The following is a 19806-nucleotide window of genomic DNA, read 5'->3' on the forward strand; positions in this document are numbered from 1 at the left end:
TTAATATTAAACTAATAAAATATACGATTAAAAATATAATAAAAATTAAAATTTAATAATATCTTTATCTTCTATGTGGAGACCTGCTTCTACCTCTTCTTCTATCTCTACTTCTGTCCCGTCTTCTATCTCTACTTCTATCTCGTCTTCTATCTCTACTTCTATCTCGTCTTCTATCTCTACTTCTTGATCTACTTCGATTGGGACCTGCATCGCGACTTTCTTCTTTCCCTTCGCAATCTATATTCATATCGACATCGATCATGCGCAGCATGCTGCCGTCGATACTCTCGTCTAAACAGATCTAAAATCCAATAAAAATATTAATGAATTGAATGAATTGCCTAAATAAAATTAATTTAAAATAATAATTAATAATAATTACCGGTTTGTAACCAGAATTTATTGTTCATATCAGCAAAACATGCTCTATCGAAACTATTTGGACTTATAATAGAAATGTCATCATCATTATTATTTATTATCCTACTGAGGTTTTCATAACCTCGTTTGAGGGCATTCCATTTTGTTTGGCATTGCCTGGGTGTCGCTGCAAATCCCATTGCAACGAACACCCTATTTGCTATTATTGTCCATGCATTTACATGATGACGGTTTGCAATTCTTTCGAATTGCTGATGTAAGTTTCTTCATTCCGCGATTAATTGCCTAGCTGCGTTAATCGTTCATTGGAATACTGGTGGTGGCGGTGGCACAAAAGGTACTAATGCTGCCATTTTTTATTTTTATGATTTTTTCGTAACTTGAAAATTAAATACAATTTGAAAATTAAAATACAATTTGGTTTTGAATTGCGAAAAAAAAATTTAAATTTCATAATATTTATAATAATTTTAAAATTTGTTATAATGTTTAAAACATAAACTGATGAACATAATAACATTCTACATAATTAAAGTATTTGTAACAAAATAAACACAGTTTTGATTCTAATGTAATAAATTTAATTAACGCAATTCTAAATTTTTTTTTGTAACGCAGTTCTTAAAATTTATTGATCTAATGTAATAAATTTAATTAACGAAGTCCTTAAAACTTATTGATTCTAATATAATATGCTTATCCTTATTCCTTAATTAAATTGCACTATTTTTAAAATATAATATGCTTATGCTTATTCCTTAATTAAATTGCACTATTTTTAAAATATAATATGCTTATCCTTATTCCTTAATTAAATTGCAATGGTTTAAAATATAATATAAAATTACAATTGCCTGCATTTAAGGATGGTCATCGGTCCTACCGGTCCTACTCGGTCCTGGACCGGTCGGTCCCAGGACTTGTAGGACCGGACCGCGGTCTTGCATTTTTTTGTGGCGCAGTAGGACCGGTCCTGAGGACCGACCAGTCCTCATACCGGTCTTCATATAATAAATGATTTTTATATTGAATAAACCTATTAATCTGACAAAGGTCTTCATAAAATAATATAAAGACCGGCCATTTCCAAACCAATAAATAATAACAATCGCTCTTCCCACTTGTAGAGTTGCTTGTCAAAACGCTGAAACTCCGAAACTCCAAAAAAGCGTTTAAGCGGAATATCTCGTCATCCAGTGATCGTAAAAGGATGAAACCACCGCCATTCGAATCGTCTCGGCGAGACGCGTCGAATGGTGACTAAATCATGTTTCTAGGATCGATAGATAGTCGGTAATTATTGAATTTATTATCAAATAGTTTTGCCGACGTAATTTTTTTTTTATCGATTCTAAAATCATGATTTTGATACCATTCGACGCGCCGCAGCGAGACGATTCGAATGGTGGTAAAATCATCCTTTTATAATCACTGGATAGCGAGATATTGCGTTTTGAAGTATTTTTTCAAAGCTTTAAATTTTGCATGACGTTGTGATGATATCCAGGTGATTTGTAAAAAAAAAAATTTATATTAAAAACCATCCCAATTAGTGTTCATTTATAAAACAAGGCTATTCCTAATAAAGTTAGGGAAGAAAATCTTTTTTTATTTGCAAAAAAAAGAAAAAAGACCGATCGGTCTTAAAAAGACTGCGGTCCTTAAAAAGACCGACGGTCTTATTATATGTGATACAGGACCGAAAGACCGCGGTCCCTACACTAAGACGGACCGGTCCGTCTTTTTATGGTGTAGGACCGTAGGACCGCGGTCTTCTAGGACCGATGACCATCTTTACCTGCATTGCCTGCATAATTATATGTTAACTGGACTTTGATAGGATCCCGAAGAATACATATACAACTCAGATCCAGACCCAAAATTTTAATATAACTTTATACGCCTAATTTTATTAGAAGCTTTATACAAAATCATCACATAAGTTCAAATTTTATTATAAATTATACAATTATAAATCTGAGTTTATATAAAAAAAAAATTTTTAAAGAAAAATTTCAAATAAATTTTATTGAAAATTTTAATAAATATTATTAAAAACTATTTAAAAATTCTAACAAATACTTAAAAAATTTTTTTAAAAAAAATTATTAAAAAAAATTATTAAAAAATAACTTAAATAAAATTTTTAAACAAAATTGCATGTTAAAATTTTAAATACCCGATAGATATTGATGCCCAATATGTATAATATAGTAAGTTTTATGCAAAAATTTGGGTGTATACTACAAAATAAAAGAAAATACATTTTGTTATATATCTCACCACCCAGTGATCGTAAAAAGATGAAACACAGCTCGTTGGATTCGTCTTGACAAGACGAATCGAATGGTAGTAGTTCGTGTTTCTAGGTGTGGTAGATGATGAGCTATACCACACATCGGCACTTTGTATTTTCGTCTACTGTGCATTTTTACAGGACCCCGGATATCTAATATAAAGGTCATAATGGACTTTTGGCCAAAAACACCCCTTTTTGCTGAAACTCAAAAAATCGTTTTTTGTAAATATCTCAGCATCCAGTAATTCAATTTTAATGAACTTTTTTTTATTTTGTAGCCCTCATTTAGCTCTACAATTTAAAAAAAAGTTCATCAAAATTGGACCACTGAATGCCGAGATATTTACAAAAAACGATTTTTTGAGCCCTGAAAAATGGGCCAATCTGCCGAAAGTGTGACTTATGACCTGTTTTGGAGATATCCGGGGTCCTATTTTTACATTTTATCACATAACTCGGCATCTATCGCGCCTAGAAATATGAAACTACCACCATTCGACTCATCGTATTGAGACGAATCTAATAAGCTGTGTTTCATTTCTCTATGATCACTGGATGCTGAGATATATAATAAAATGTATTTTTTTTAATTTTGTAAATGAATTTTAAAAAAATTTCTTCATTTTTATTAAAAAAATGTCTTTAAACGAACCCTTAAAAACTTCTTAAACAAAAAACAATTTCTATTAAAAAATATTTCAAGTGTTTTTTAAAACAAATAAAAAAACTCTTTATTAAAAAATATCTTAAAAATTTCTTAAACAAAAAATAAAAAAAAACTTTAAAAAATTTTAAACGTATATAAAAAAAAATTCTAATATCCATTATACAAAATGAAAATCTTACTTATTGTAAAAATCATTATTGTTATACAAATAAAAATCTGACTTTTTGCGTAACTGCTATTTGGTTATACAATTTCAAACATATGACTTATTAAGAAATTACATAGTAAGTTTATACAAAATTGGATCCCAGTATTATATGTATTCTTCGGGGTCCTACTTTGATCGCGAATATTTTGCCCTGCATAATTACATCATTTATTTCCTAAATAGTATCATTATTTAAATCACATGATATTAGAATTAATTCTCATTGGATTAACTATTGTAATTATTTCTCATTATTATTATTCCTCATTATCATCATAATTATCGTCATTATTATCACCGTCATCCATATCTAATACATCATCTATATCATAATCATAGTCACCTTCTCCGGGTCTCTTGTTATTACCACTATCATCAACTTCATCATCTTCCGCATTATTTTCATCTGAATCATCCAATATATCTCTTGGAATATCGCTGATTTCACTAGTAATTGAATCATGCAATAAATTAACAAATTGATCAATCCATAGACTTTCGATTACTACACGGCAATTGTCTTCGGATATTGTTTCGCCGCTTGTAGTTAATCTCTGAGTAGAAGCTTGCTCCTCATTATATTCCTCATCGTCATCTTCTGCAAAAGCTTCTGCAATACGTATATTGATCTTATCATCACTAAGACGAGTATTCTTTTTTTGATCAATTCCATAAAATCCAAGTTCAGTTTTTGAATTGGATTTCCAATACAAAATTAATTTGCACATGGATTCTAGTTTATCCACATTAAGATTTAAGCGACGTTTATGAAATAGCCATCCTAAAGTCGAAAATCCACGTTCGCAAGTTGCTGAGTTAGGACATATTGCAAATAGATAACTTGCAATTCTTGGCAGGGCATCTGGTTCTGGTTCGGTATTAATATATTTCCACCAATTCACGGAATTATCTTTAGCAAAACTGATATCTAGGTCAAATGGCTCTTGCTCATTGATATATTTCTGTATTTGATTACATAAAGTTTCAGCTTCGTAACGGTTGAAACCTAAATTTTTCCCGATTGAAGCTGCACATTTGATAATTCTCATGAGGGCGCATTTTTTAAGTGGCGCGTTTCTAAATCTGGGATCCATAAAAAAATAAGTAATATACTTATCATCATCGAACTCATCAAATCTTTCATTTATTACTTTGATACAATGACTTCAGAATGCAGGATTTAATGATTTGGGTAACTTTTTTAATGTAGCTGCAAGTCTTGCCAAGCTCAGGAAACAATCTGCAAGTGTAGCTCTTCTCGATTCTAATGAAAGTACCGCTTTTCTTAAAGGATCCAGAATAAATCCAAGAACTCGTAAATTTGAAAAAAATTTCTCGATTGAATAATCGGTTTTATTTTATCATTTGTTAGCACTTTATCGTGATCGCTGGCCATTTCTTTTAGTGCTGATTCCAAATTTATTACTGAATTTACGGATTCACTAGTAGTAGTCCAGCGTGTCTTACAATATAATTTTAATCCTCCTCCACTAATTCCTTTTTCTTTAATTATTTGAGCAAGTTTTGCATTAGCCTAATGAGAACTTCTAAAAAAGGTTGTCAAAATATTAACACGTTTTAATAAACGTTCCCCAAACTTCTTCTTGATGATGTCGCATGCAATTAAATTGATAGAATGTGCAACGCATCGCACATTCTCAATCTTGATTCGATTCTCACGTATAATTTTTCGTGCATTACGAACATTGGCCACATTATTGGAAACTACAGCACATATTCGATCTTCTCCAATACCTTCTATAACCTTTTCAATTACCGTAACTAGATATTCTGCAGTGTGCGAATTTTCAGACAAATCAGAAAGTTGATAAAGATATTCTTTACGCGATGGAGTCATTACAATGAAGTTCCAAATTGAACGATGTGTACCAGACGTCTAACCATCAAAGGCTAAATTATAAATTAATATTATATAGTAAGTAAGATTAAATAAAAATGACATATGATAGCCTATTTAATTTAACAAACCTAACGTTAAATTCGTTTCCTTTTCAAGCTCAGAATTAACTTTGAAGTTCACTTGAGCTAATTCACATTCAAGTAGTTGATTTACTAATACTTTCCTTGTTGGTGTATTATACCCGGCATTAAGCTCTTTTATAAAATTGATGAAAAAGGGATGTTCCACTACTCTAAACGCAATTCCGCACGCAATAAAAAATTTAACTAATGCATGATTAATTCGTGTACATCTTTGTTCGTTAAGCTCTGTTGAATCACGTAATCATCCAGCGTTACTTTGAATTCCTTCGGAGTATTTTCTTTTTTGGATTTAATTTTGACTTATCTTGCCGTTCCATTACTTTAGTCATATACCTTCTAACAACTGCTGCTGGCGCATCTGGACAATGGTTTGAAAGATGCTCTTCAAGCTTTGAAACTTCACCGTGTGACCATGTATTCTTACAGTACTTGCAGGAGGCGGCAAATTTGCCAGAACCAACAGCTTCTCCTTTATTAATATCTTCCCAAATGCTATTAGGTGGCCGACCTCCTCTATTTTTCTTTTTAATGGGTGAATCTTCTATGTGATCAGTCATTTGAAACAGTTTATTATTAATTTTATTATTAAGAAAACGGAATAAAGTAAAAGAAACTTTAGTTCAGGTGTTAAAGGAGATGACGGAATTGGGTTTATTAAATGCATGTTACGCATTTTCCTTTAATGAATATAAGCCCCTTAAAAAAAACTGTAAAAACGTGTAATATCGTAATATTAATATGGGAGTTAGAAATGAAAATTCTAACACTAGATAAAGCTTAAAAGAACTAAGACGACGGTAAAATATTGAAGTTTAATCTTTTATCTGTAGATTATTTGATCATCTAAATTATATTATTAATTGGTGTAACTTGGCGTAACAATATGCAAATCTTATGATCAACTATGCCAAAACTATGGAGAAACCTATTATAGAGGTTTCGGCATGTTTTGGCAGTTTCGCAATTTTGACAAGTTTCGCAGTTTCGGCGTTTCGGCGTTTAGTTTCGGCCCTATATAAGAGGTTTCGTAGCACCGAACGTTGGTAGCCAAACAGGTTTCGGCAAGCAACCTTAGTAAGCACTCCAATATAGAATCCAGCACCCAACTAGGTGCAGAAAGTCAGCATTCTCAACATAAAACCAGATATCTAAACAGTTACAGAGAACTAACAACTCCATTATAGAATTTAGCATGTAAACGACTCAGAAATAAGAAGAAAAGCGTAGTATTTAGATTATATAATAATAATTAGGTTAAATAGTGGGTGGTAGTTAGATTTTATGGTGGTAAAAAAATACAGATAGCAAGAAAGATTTAAAAGAATAGCTAGAGTATAAAAAAGATACCTGATACATGAAAATAAATAGATTATATGGTGATAATTAGATTATATTATTTATATAGTCAGTTTTGTCTATTGAATTTATTTTTAGTTTTACATCATTCCATATTTGATTATATTTACATATGGCAAATTTTATTTGAAAGAAAAATATATAGACTTCCCACAGTTTTATCGAATTATTTAGAAAATTTTGTTTTTGTTTATTTCATCATTCTGTATCCGATAGTATGTACATACAGCTTTTTTAATAAAGAAAGAATCATACATGCACGTTATTTATAACGTGTAGTACAAGAATTAAAAGGTAAAATTAATGAGCTAGGTATGTGGGATATTGGATGTTTATATGATTTTACATTTTTAATGAAGAATCAAGTCAGTTGTCAGTTAATAGAATTATTAAGGTGCTATAAATAACTGAAGAAAAATTGTTGTATAAGGTACTGAAACAAATAACTGGGAGAGCTTTATTAGAATTCAAAGTGCTTATTTGGGAACCAAGGAATGAGTTACAAATAAAGGAAGAAAAGCGATGCGGTATTAGCGGTAAAGATAAAAAAGCTAAGTCACATAGTAAACGCACTGAAGTGGGTGTTAAAGATGTTGGCTGTAAGATATTAGAAAGTAATTGGAATAAATGGAATGATTTGGCATTCTATCGAGGTGGTCATTGGGCAAATTTTTAGGTAGATCATGACAGTCACCTTTGAATTTGAGGTCACATCATGGTTTTTAACAATGATGTGATCGTTTAGATGACAGGTTGACTTGTTCTTTATGAAAAGTAGTCTTGTTTCATAATGCTTAATTCTTATATGTATTTGTTTATCTTATATTTTGTAAGTTTATATATGTAAGTAAGCATGATTATAATAGGACATGATCGCATCTATAATAAAGTTTTAAAAAAAAAAAAAAAAAATTAGATTATATTATTTAGATTATATGGTGATAATTAGATTATATTATTTAGATCATATGGTGGTACCCAGATTATATGATGGTATTTAGATCATATGGTGATACAGTGATGATACCCAGATTATATGGTGATAATATAATCTAGGGCAAGTGGGATACCACCATGTGATATAATTATATCACATGGTGGTATTCCACTGGTCCAATTTTATGTGAACATTTTTTTTGTTTATAGCTCTCATCAAGCTCTACAAAATAAAAAAAAATCCATATGAATCAGATCACTAGATGCCAAGATAATTGCAAAAAACTAAAAATAGAAAAGGAGCAAATTAGGCTTTTTTTGGCAAAAAGTTAGTTATGAATTATTTAAAAGATATACAGTATAGGGTCCTGGAAAACTACTCCTAAAGAGTTTTGTTAATTCATTATTTCAGTAATTTTTTTACAAATTGAAATTGCAAATAATAAAATTATTTCTAATAAAATATCTCATATTTGGCTTAAAAAATTAGAATTATGATGGGCATGAAAAGAAGATATATTAGAATATTGAAAATTTTTTTTAAAAAAAATGGAAAAGTTTGAATGTTTAATATCAACCTTTATAGGAGAAGATATAATACAAATTAACCCAGAAATTTTTAGTGGTGAACTTTTACATATTCTTATAACTTATGATGAATATTTATTTTACTCTAATGATAATCAGCCAATTGTTTGGGAACCAATTGGTGAACTACTTCTTTATAAAAAAGAATAAGAAAAATCAATTATATTTAGTAAATTTTTATTAGAAATAATTGATAATTAACATTTGAATAAATATTAGCAAATCCAAATATTCTAATAGAAACAAGAAAGTATTTGAAATCTGATAAAAATGAAGATGGGTAGTGAACCTCAAATCATTTGGTAAATCAAATAATTAATTATGTAATTCCAATTTTTAATATTGTTTATCCTAAAGCAATTGCTATAATGGCATTTAATAATAGTACAAACCATGATGCCATACCAGCTGATTGACTGTTCACTAATAAATTTGGGAAATTTGGTGACTAAAAGACTGTCAAATATTTATTTAATTTGACATGACGGACAAATTTAGGGTATTTCATAAATCCGCCGTGATGCTGTATACATGCAAAAAAAAGTTTATTTTTTTTATTCACATCAAAGGTTGATACTTTATAACACAAAACGATTTAGAATTTTTACCAATAAATTAAAATTTGGTATGGTGAAAATATTAACAGTTTATATTTGCTCAATTACAGTATCTAATTATAAAAAATCTGTACGACTGTACCAGACTTACTTTTCTTATACCAAGCTATTTTATAAAAAAATTCGATATATAATATTTATCAACTTAGATTTTAATGGTTAGAACAAAAATACAAAACTGTCGAATTAGAATAGCACCATCAAATTAATATTTCGATTTCCTATATTAGCAATTGATTACTAATAATGATTAACAAAAAAAAATACTTGATTTGTAAGTTGTAACAAAATAAGTTAAAATTTCATACTTTATCGTTATATTTCTAACATTGAAAAAATAATTTTTTTTTCTTTTCTTATTTGATTTTTTTATTTGATTTTTTTTTGATAAAAAAAATGTCATCCGATTTGAAATTAGATAAAGAATTAAAAGATGATGCTGAAATTCGTAACCTTTGGTTAGAGAGCATCCATATCCGAGATCAACAACAAATATTTAAAAAGACCAATGAATTTTATGATTTTATTATTGTTGGAGCTGGAACTGCAGGATGTGTATTAGCGAGAGAATTGATTTATAATATCCCCAACATTAATATTTTGGTATTAGAAGCTGGTCCACCAAATACGCAAGTTAATGATATAATGCGTTCACCATGTGGTTTTCCTTCGGTATGTTTCGTTGTTTTGATATTATGAAGTTAATTGTTCATAAAATCCTTTCATTGATGATTTAATATAACAGGTTTATCGAACAAGTGAAACAGATTGGGGATATTCTACAGAAGATCAAAAAATGCCCAGTATTGTTGATCCTACTAAAGAAGTATTGAATAAAGGAATGCCTTATGCACGTGGCAAAGTTATTGGAGGATGCAGCACTATAAATGCAATGGTTTATACGTAAATTTTTTTTCAAGTACTTTACATTCAATCAACAAGAAAAAGAGATTTAAAACAGCTTTCAAATTTATAATACGAAAATTTCAGTTTATATTCTTAATTTTAAATGTTATGATTTCTTTAGACGAGGTCAAAAAGCTGATTACGACCTTTGGGCTGCTCAAGGTCCTGAATATAAAATTTGGGATTATGATCATTGTCTCGAGGGTTAGTATCACATACTGTACATTATATTTTTTTTTTACTTTATTTATGAAAATTCTTTATTTTAAATCTTTTATTTAATAATAGCTTTTAAAGCAGTTGAAAATAATGAGCGTAAAAGTCCTGATGAAGAATTTAAAAAATATCATGGGTTCAATGGTTTACTTAACGTACAAGATAGTTCGGATGATAACTATGATATTTTAAAAGATATTTATAAGATCGCAAAAAATCTTGGAATTCCTTATAATAATGATTTTAATGGCGTTAGACAAAATGGAGTAGGAGAACACCAGGTAAATAAATGCCAAGTTAAAGTTAATTTTAAACTTTAATTTATTAATTAATTTAATATATAGTATACGATGAAAGATGGAAAGCGCTTTTCATTGGCTGATGGTTATTTAACAGATGCATTAAAAAAAGTTGAGACTTATCCCCCTTCAAAACCATTCGAAATAGGGTCTCCTCACGGATTAAGCGATGATGCTGCAAAATTCGTGGCAGTTAATGTTAAATCTTTTGCTCACATGTTAAATATTATTTGGAACGAAGAAAAGAAAGATGAAAATGTTGCAATTGGCGTGAAATATTTTTATGATGGTAGAGTCCACGAATCTTTTATTGCTCCAAAGGGTGAAGTGATTATTTGTGGTGGTGCTATTAATAGTCCTCAGGTAATTTTTTTAAAAAAAAATGAAATGAAATGAAAGATTTTCAATAAAACAATGAACTGATGAAGGTATTTAATAATTTTAAAAGATTTTAATGCTCTCTGGAATTGGACCAAAAAATAATTTAGAAGAAAATAATATCAAAGTTCGTAAAGAATTACCAGTCGGACGTAATTTATTGGAACACCCTTCATGTTGCGTCTCTGCCAAAGTTTCTGTTCCGAATTGTACAAGTGCTTCTCAATTACATTATTCGAGTAATGGTTATGAGCTTGGAATGTTTTATAAAAGTGATATTGATGGAAAAATTCCTAGTCAAGAGCATTTCCTTGATGAACGTCCTAATATTCAATTTTATGGTAAGCTAATATCTGAAATACTAATTTTTTTTTTTTTAAAAAAAAAATATTATTATTATTATAAAATGCTTAATCAATTTATAACTTTGTAGCGAATACAGTTAAACTCGGACTCGCTATTGCTGAACCAGGAAAAAATGAAATTCTTACTTTGTTATCGGTTCTTAATCTTCCATCAAGTGTTGGTCATTTAGAATTACGTAGCTCTAATCCATTTATACATCCAAAAATATTTCTTAACCTTTATGAAAAACCTGATGATTTGTATAATATGATGAGCAGTCTTAAACTGTCACGTGAAATACTCAAACAACCTCCATTAAGTACTGTTTGGGGCGTAAAAGAAATTGGATTTGATACAGACAAAGAGATGAGCGATGAAGATTGGGAACAATATATTCGTAAAGTGGTAAGTTTTGATAAATTTGATTAATAAACTAATGGAGCAAATGAATCGAAATTTTACAATGATTTTTTTCTCTCATTCTAGTCAATCACATCATCTCATCCATGTGGTACTGTAAAGATGGCACCAGAATCTCAAGGAGGATGTATTAATCATCGTCTTCAAGTTTATGGAACCAAAAATCTTCGAGTTGTTGATGCTTCAATCTTTCCAACTATTCCGGCTGGTAATCTTAATGCCCCCACTGCTATGGTTGCATGGAAAGCAAGTAGGTTAATTGAAGAGGATTACAAAAATAAAGCTTGATGATAAAGAAAACTCCTCAAGCATTAACATAACCTAGAGATTATGTGATCTTTATAATACAGATGAATGTATCTATTTATCTCTGTCCTTTATCTCATTAATATTATAACTGATTTCTTTAAAAATACGATATTTTTCAAATTCAATGATAAGTTGGATATTATTAATAAACATAATAATCCAAGTTGATATGTCCCGATGCGCGTCTTTAAGTCCACAGATTTCCGTATGCGTTCCTGTCACATGCAGTACAGGACATTCAGTGACGCTTTTCAGAAATTCTTTTCTTAAGGAGAAACAATACTAGAAAAAGAAAAAATGATAACTACGTTAATATTCGAATAGTACATCATTTGTTGAACACAACTCCATTCCGAAACATACCTAATATTTATTTTATGACTATTTCCGAGTCATTTAAACACGAATAAGCAAGATTAAATTAATAAGTAGTATGTAAGGATATAATGATCATTAAAAAAAAAGTACATACTTTAATATAAATAAAAAAAAAGAAATATTGGTAACTTTATTTTACTTTAAGATATGTGCAAACTGCAAACTTAAGGGAAAACATCAGAATATACTATATAATCCTCCAAATTAACGAGATATTATGAAAGAACGGTACTAAATGAATGGTAAAAAAATTTTACATCGACAAGATTTGTTTTAAGCACTTAAAACCCACAGAATTAATACTGACTTTTTTGAACTGATGCATAAAAATAACATTTTACTCTTAAAGAAATCACGGTAATGAATATGGTATTAATAAATCTCTGCTGTTCTTGTCGGTAAATACTATTCATAAAACTTGATAAATGATAAAATGTTAGACTTCTTAAGTTCCAAAGTACAATACCCTTAATTAATCAAAAACAATGATTTTCTATAAGTAAAATGGGTTCAAATTTTTTGTTTGAGGTGGTAGTGGATATACTGTCTTATATTTAGCCTAAATAAACTAAAAGATATATTATATATGAAGGCCGTCTAATTTTGAAATACATCAAATTCTGTACACAAATCAATTATAAGATATTCGAGATTTCCAGTTCGTTTTTTGAGACGTTTCTATATTTCGCATTTTTCATTGTTCTCTATTTCATTGATTAATACAATATCCTTCTCCAATATTCAGTAGTTAATATTAACCAATGGTATCTAAATCTTTTTCATTGCAAAAATTAAAAAAAAATTTTTCACGATTAGTCTAAACCATACCCTTTTTAAGATATTAAACAGTTAAAGTGACAAAATTTATCAATCGGGTAACTAGGAAACTAGGATTAAGACCAGAGTTGTAGTGAACTGGCGGGGCCATAGCTTCAAAACAGAATATACCCTATTTCGAACAATGACTTTTAAATCGATTTCGCGATAAGTCTCGTGAATAAAAACAACTTCCCTACTAAGCTTTGAAATCCTATTCCATGATATTATATGAACTTACCCAACAATATAGCAAAAAAAATTTTTTATGGGCACTATAAATCACATATAAATAAACACATTCGAAGTATTACACTATGATGTTTTTTATCCAAAAAATATTGGGTTGCAAAAATCAATAAATAAATCTTTCGATAATTTAATTTGTTGGTTAATTATATTGCCTGTTTTTTTTTGTTATGCGTAATACATATTCGCATTTATTTCAATGGAGGGTAGGATCCAGCATAAGAAATTTACTACGAGCTTTAAGTATTAACATTACGAATATTATCGTGCAGTAATTTAATATATTTAATAGATATCTCAGTTTTTAATAATATTGTAAATGTACTAAACAAATTGACAAACTAAGAAATTTGTAAAATATTCTACTACTCTATTCTTAGTGTTTAATGACTCTCTTGAATATATAAAAAGTATAAATATAAAAATTACCTAGTATAAAATAATTATATAAAAGTCAATTTCTTTTATACATATCTTATACGACTTGCATGATATACTTGTATTAAGATTGTTATACCCAATTGCCTTTTCAACGGATTTCCATTCTAACATTCTTTGTATAACATTGTAGAGTATTTTCAATAATTTCAGATCGACATAATCCTAAATCACTAATATATACATATGTTGTGCCCCAAGTTGACGATTGCCCCAAATCAACGATCGGCCTAAATTATCGGCCCATCTTTATAATGCCTTAAGAATTTTCAAAGCATTACCTTTCACATATAGTAATCATCGATGATTATCGTCAATTTGGGGCATATTGAGATTTGGGGCACAAACATATATACTTTATCTACTTTATTTTTTTTCATTTTCTTCATCATTTTCATCTTCTTTATTCTTATGATATAAAATATTGCCATTATGAAAATCACAATGAATAAGCTTTTGCTTACAACATATGTAATTTTTGTTTTCAATTATATTTGACTATTTCTTTTAAATTACTTCTTAAATTTCCTTTGTTTGCATAATCCATTACTATTATATAATTAGAAGTGGGTAAGAGAGTAGCATTATTAGGGTATAGCATCATTAGGTATAGATATAAATGTGTGTCAGGTTGACGGCGCAGTGTGGCGCAGTAATTTCAAAAAAATTCAAGTTAAAGATTTTCTTTTTAATGTAAAGCTTTCAAATTTACACATTAGATGTATTTTCATCTGTTTTACAAATTCACTTATAAATGGAAGGAGGTTTTGGAAATAGATTTTGACTTTAGTATATAACAACCGATTTAATCGTCTTTGTCCAAAATTGGATTTGTCGAAAAAACAGTTTTTGTTAAATAACTCGAAAATGGCCTTCTAAACCACCTATAGTAAATTTGTAGAGCGGACGAAAATACATCTAGTGCAGGAATTTAAAGGTTTATTTTAAATAAAAAAAAATTGCAATTTAATTTTTTTTTTTGGAAAAATCGCTGCATCATTATCACAATTTCTTTATTAAAGTTTTATGTTTTAACATTAATTAATTTATGTACAATAATCTAAGTATTATTAAATAAAAATATTTAATAAAATTACAAAAAATTATACATTATAATGTAAAATTTTTAGAGAATTGCGCCTAAATACTAAAGAATGTAAATATTCAAAATACTATCACCTAATAAGATTACAAAATATTACATTTTGAAAAACTACGTCTTGCAAATCTATATAAAATTACATTGATTACATTTTATAAGATTACAAAAATATTATAATACGTAAACCTTCATGGCCTCATAAGCTTATGTAAATCTACGAATAAAAAAATTTTAGAGTTTTACACCATATTTAATTTACTGATGATGTTAATCTATTTTTCCATATATATATATATATATTCCTCTATAGATATCCCAAAATAAAACGGACATATTACTCTTCTTACATTCTGATCTTCAATCTTTGAAAATCATCACGCGTACAATAGACGCAGTGAAATTATTCACATGTCTCGTCACATGACCTAAATCACACTCCTCAATAAATTTGGCGCAGTATATGAGTATATCTTGATATTTGGCACAGTATTATACTGGCGATAAAAAAATCGACTGTTATTGTAATGTATTAAGCAACAAATTTCAGGCGGAATGGAATGTTATGAAAATGAATTAGTATGGATCGGAAATACGTCTACATTGATTATTTTTTTTTTTATATCTCATTGCTAACCTTCGAATTCTTCCTATAAAATCGAAATTACTTCCTCTCAGAAAAGTTCTCTTGCGGGGAATAATCTTTTACATAGTCTATGCGGGTGGGAGTGATATAGATAGACTAAAATTTTGTAGATATGGGTGGGATAAAGTATTTCGGAAATCTGATATTAGTATGAGAAACTTAGTGATAGAAACAAATTAGCTATAGATATTTTCCTAGAAAGTGAGAGAGCAAAGAAATAATTTGATGCTGGGACTCTCATTTATCGCTTAGGTTCCGAGTACTCCCTCCCTCTTTGATAGCATCATTTATTTCCACTCGCTATATATCCATATATCTAAAAAATCATTAAAAGTGTTATTTGAAAAAATTTTTTTTTGGCAAAAGTAAATGAACGGCTATAAACGGAAAAGCCAAAGAGTCACCGCCAAAGTGGCCGTCGTGAACTCTTTGGAGGATAGTAAACTCAGTTTGCTCATCGCCCAAGTGGCCGTCATGAACATACTGGCCTTTTCATCAAAATAAAAAAGCAAGATCTAATTTCTTGACTTTTCATCACAATGACAAGCAAGATCACCGCCCAAGTGGCCGTCGCGATCTGGCTTGAGCAAAGTTCACCTCCCAAAGTCTCGCCGCCCAAGTGGCCGTCGCGAAGTACTCTGTCATTTTCCAGTCTGTCAATTTACTTGAGAAATCACTAGAAATATTTTGGCCGCGCAAAGTATATAAGTAAATTGTGTAACCGTTAAGATTTGATGGTTATCATCACGTGAGCAGAGATCGCGTTCGCGCTTCTCTACTTTTGAATGTCAGATTCTAAGCTCGCTAACAAAACCACAGAGAATGTCTACCGGCGTCTGGTCATACTGTGTTGATATTAGTACAGAGAATCCGAAGACTCATGCATACTTTAGTATCGTACAGGCAAGGTTTTGGACCTTCGAACATTACATTAATTGGATATGTGAGAACACTGAGCCTCCTATTTGGACCACATGCATAGAACAATTTTACGAGTCTCTGCGTATTATAAATAAATTCAAATCGGCACCTCTTAGCGTTCGAGCATATGTGAAAAGTCTCGCGGAAATTATGGATGTAAGTAACAAGATCTATTTATTTGATTTGCTCGTAGAATGCTTATAAAAATATGAATTAGGAAACTGAAAGACAAGATACGATGGAAGCAATTGAGATGACATATCTAGCACTAATAAAAGAACGACAGGGCAAAAATCTTAGCAAGGTTCGTGGTTGTTAACATCTATTGGTACGATCTAAATGGAAAACTTACGCGTGTAGCTTGCAATCCAAATAGAACTTGTTACATGCACAAACGAACAAAAAGGCTTATGATTATGCCATAGGTGTTGTTAGTTCCAAAAGACAAGCGAATAAAAGAAAATATTCCCGTGAGCAGAAAAAGAGAGGATCAGACAATAGTGACGATGAGGAAGCAATGGAAGGATCTGTTCTCTTTGGTGAATCAAATGATGAAATTGGTGGTTCAGGAAGCCAAAGGTATTTCTTTAAAGACCATATGAGATTTTTCTGATGGTCATACCTAATTTTAATTCATTCATATAAAGTTTCTCTAATGCAAGATCAGCGGTGCACACGACTTTTTCTAGACACGAACCAAATGAGAACATTTACAAGAAAAATCAGGATAATGGATACCAACTTCAAGACGAAGAGAATCACAAGAATGCTATAGCTGGTGGTACGTTGCAAATGAATAGCTTGTGCTACAAGTTCACCATAAGGCTGACACAGTTGCTTGAATTCGGGTGATGATTCTCAAAAAGTGGCGGAATCAATGATTGGCAAAGTGGAAAGAACAGCACTGATGGTAGACGATGTCAATTTGGAGGAAACTTTCGGAGATTACTGTAATGAATGCGATAATATCTTTGAGTGAGTAGAGTTGTACCTGTGGTTTATACGAACTTAAAAATAGGTAGACTTACTTGTTATTATCACCTTTTATTAGCTTATGTCATAGTGACATAATGGATCTTCGACCTGCTTCAAAATTCACAGAAAAAATTCCTGAAGTAATCTGGGAGAAATTCGTGACAAACACATATCCGGAATACAAAATATCTGAAACATGGGAAAAATTAATACAGGATACCTTCAAGGTATGTTACAAAATCTGGAAAAAGATGAATTGTTTTTAAGCTAATTTTTATTATTCGTTGATGTCCAAATAGCAAAGAGAGTCATTGGCAGAATGGATAGAGGTCTGGCGCGGACTTTATGCAATTTCCGATAAAAACGAAAGCAGAGATCCGGTGATACTGATGATAAAGGATGCGATATATAATATTCTTGCCCCATAGTATGTTTAAACTTTATGATCCTTTTTATGCTTTCAGTCCATTATGTTAATATTTCTATTTTATTTTTTTAGTATTGAAGCTTTCAAATCACCATACAATATATTAAAATCAGGCGAACTTGGAGAAAATCAGTATAACTCACAATTTGTGAGTCCAATACTGAATAATACGCTTAAAGCTATCCTTGATATCAACTGGAGAATGTAAGTGAATTCAATTATCCTTTCTGAGAATATTCATCGGCAGTGATTAATTAACATTATGACATTACACTGTTATAGCCTTGAAGTCCCTGTTGAAAGTAGCAAGCACCGACGTAATGCTAAAATAAACCCAATTATTGACAAAGTCTTGGAAGCAAAACGTGTAGATGGTCTTGCCCGTCTCTGGCAAAGTCATGAAGAAGTGTTCATTTATGAACAGACAGGACCGCCAGATTTCGATGATGTTACTCAACTTTTCATCCATGATTACAAGTTAGTTCGGACCATGAGGGATGTACTCAATCAGAGAATTATTCTTCATCTTAGAGATGGAATATCGGATCATAAAGATCTAGCAAGCTTTGGTGCATTTGGCCATCGCACCGAGGTATCTTTATTTTGGTGTACAATGCACCAAAAATCATATTGTCTTCAGGAATACGGAAGTTTTCAAATTCCTGCAATTTGGCAGGATCTTCCTGTACTAGCCGAAGCAATTATAACCTGCCTAAAATTTTTTGTGAGTATTATGAAGTTTACATAATTCTACTCTTTCGCTATTTTTTCTAATGATTGTTTTACATTTAGTCCTTTATGAAAGAAAATGTCGAAAAGGTCAAGTTATATACTGACCAAAAAAATAAGTTATTTGCCAAGCGGAAAGTTCATATAGTAAAGGAGAATCCACCAACGCCAAATCGGCCTAAAAAGCAAAAGTGAGAGTCGTTAAAAGCTGTCTAAAATTGAGCGACTTAAATTCTAAATAAATATCAAAATTTTAATTAAGTTTACCTCCCGTATGCGGTATGATGTGGGGTGTGTACTGGGAAAAGTGTATATGTAATGTATCTGTTTATGCGATAATTTTTCTTGGCAAAGTGATTGGCGTTCCGAAACGAAACGCACACGTGATTTTTCATCGGACTAAGATTTTTTTTCCCAGATGTATCTATTCCAGAGTAAGTTATTGTATTATTACTGCTTTTCGGACATGAACGAAGCGGGTGCATATATGTATATTTTTTTTCAGTCAAATCACATTCCTCAGCTCTATTAACTCAAAATGATACAGCATCAGGTGTGTAATTGCCGAAATCTCAGTGTTTTATTGGCTAAAGAAAAAATCCGAAATCTGATTAATAGATGATAGCCGGATTTGTTGTCAGGTTACACGTTATCTGTGCACATGATCCGAACGATTATTTTCGGTAATTATAAAACCTTTCTTTTACGAAATATTTTCCAAAAGATTGCTAACATGTCATATCAACAACAAAATAAGGTTTATAAAGGGTGTCATTATACTAGAGAAAGTTGGGGATTTTTTATATTATTTTGAAAAATGTTGCAAACGCTAAAATAATATTATAAGATCACATTCACAGAAAATCTGCGACAATTAGTTATGCAGGATATAACAGAAACCATATATAATTCCTTAACCTCTTATAAATAATACTAATAAACTTTATGTTATCAAATTGGGGTTATATAGTATCTCTTATATCAGTTACATATGGGTGTACATAGTATGTATAATAATATTTTATATTTGTAATGTATAATAACAAACTATTTAGTTTTAATTATATTTACAAACAAAATACATGATCTATTACAGCGAAAGTAAGTAAAATGTAGTGTCTTAATAGTTTATTATAATAAATAATAAAATTAAAAGTACATAAAATAACTTATAACATTTTTTTGCCAATAAAAAA

At 30.2% G+C, this 19806-nt stretch overlaps 4 protein-coding genes across 4 annotated transcripts; 3 read left to right on the forward strand and 1 right to left on the reverse strand.

Moving 5' to 3' along the window:
- Positions 1-64: 64 nt before the first annotated feature.
- Positions 65-563, reverse strand: OCT59_017900 (uncharacterized protein; the record flags this gene model as incomplete). The annotated part of the gene is made up of 2 exons (XM_066137797.1): positions 65-294; positions 386-563. The coding sequence occupies 2 exons, from the start codon at positions 561-563 to the stop codon at positions 65-67; spliced, it is 408 nt and encodes a 135-aa protein (XP_066004339.1).
- Positions 564-7232: 6669 nt separating this feature from the next.
- On the forward strand, positions 7233-7594 carry OCT59_017901 (uncharacterized protein; the record flags this gene model as incomplete). Its single annotated transcript, XM_025327272.1, has 2 exons — positions 7233-7283; positions 7349-7594. 2 exons carry the CDS (start codon positions 7233-7235, stop codon positions 7592-7594), a joined length of 297 nt encoding a protein of 98 aa, XP_025172193.1.
- Positions 7595-9455: 1861 nt separating this feature from the next.
- On the forward strand, positions 9456-11911 carry OCT59_017902 (uncharacterized protein; the record flags this gene model as incomplete). Its single annotated transcript, XM_025320091.2, has 8 exons — positions 9456-9731; positions 9805-9962; positions 10087-10169; positions 10254-10462; positions 10526-10843; positions 10929-11199; positions 11292-11608; positions 11690-11911. The coding sequence occupies 8 exons, from the start codon at positions 9456-9458 to the stop codon at positions 11909-11911; spliced, it is 1854 nt and encodes a 617-aa protein (XP_025172194.1).
- Positions 11912-16362: 4451 nt separating this feature from the next.
- OCT59_017903 (uncharacterized protein) lies at positions 16363-19443 on the forward strand (the record flags this gene model as incomplete). The annotated part of the gene is made up of 13 exons (XM_066137799.1): positions 16363-16635; positions 16697-16783; positions 16856-17058; positions 17127-17260; positions 17346-17454; positions 17531-17681; positions 17754-17881; positions 17954-18085; positions 18164-18605; positions 18674-18801; positions 18873-18963; positions 19229-19293; positions 19368-19443. The coding sequence occupies exons 1-13, from the start codon at positions 16381-16383 to the stop codon at positions 19441-19443; spliced, it is 2001 nt and encodes a 666-aa protein (XP_066004340.1). The 5' UTR covers positions 16363-16380.
- Positions 19444-19806: the final 363 nt, after the last annotated feature.

This window comes from Rhizophagus irregularis, chromosome 26, assembly GCF_026210795.1.
Source record: "Rhizophagus irregularis chromosome 26, complete sequence".
Lineage (NCBI taxonomy): Eukaryota > Fungi > Glomeromycota > Glomeromycetes > Glomerales > Glomeraceae > Rhizophagus > Rhizophagus irregularis.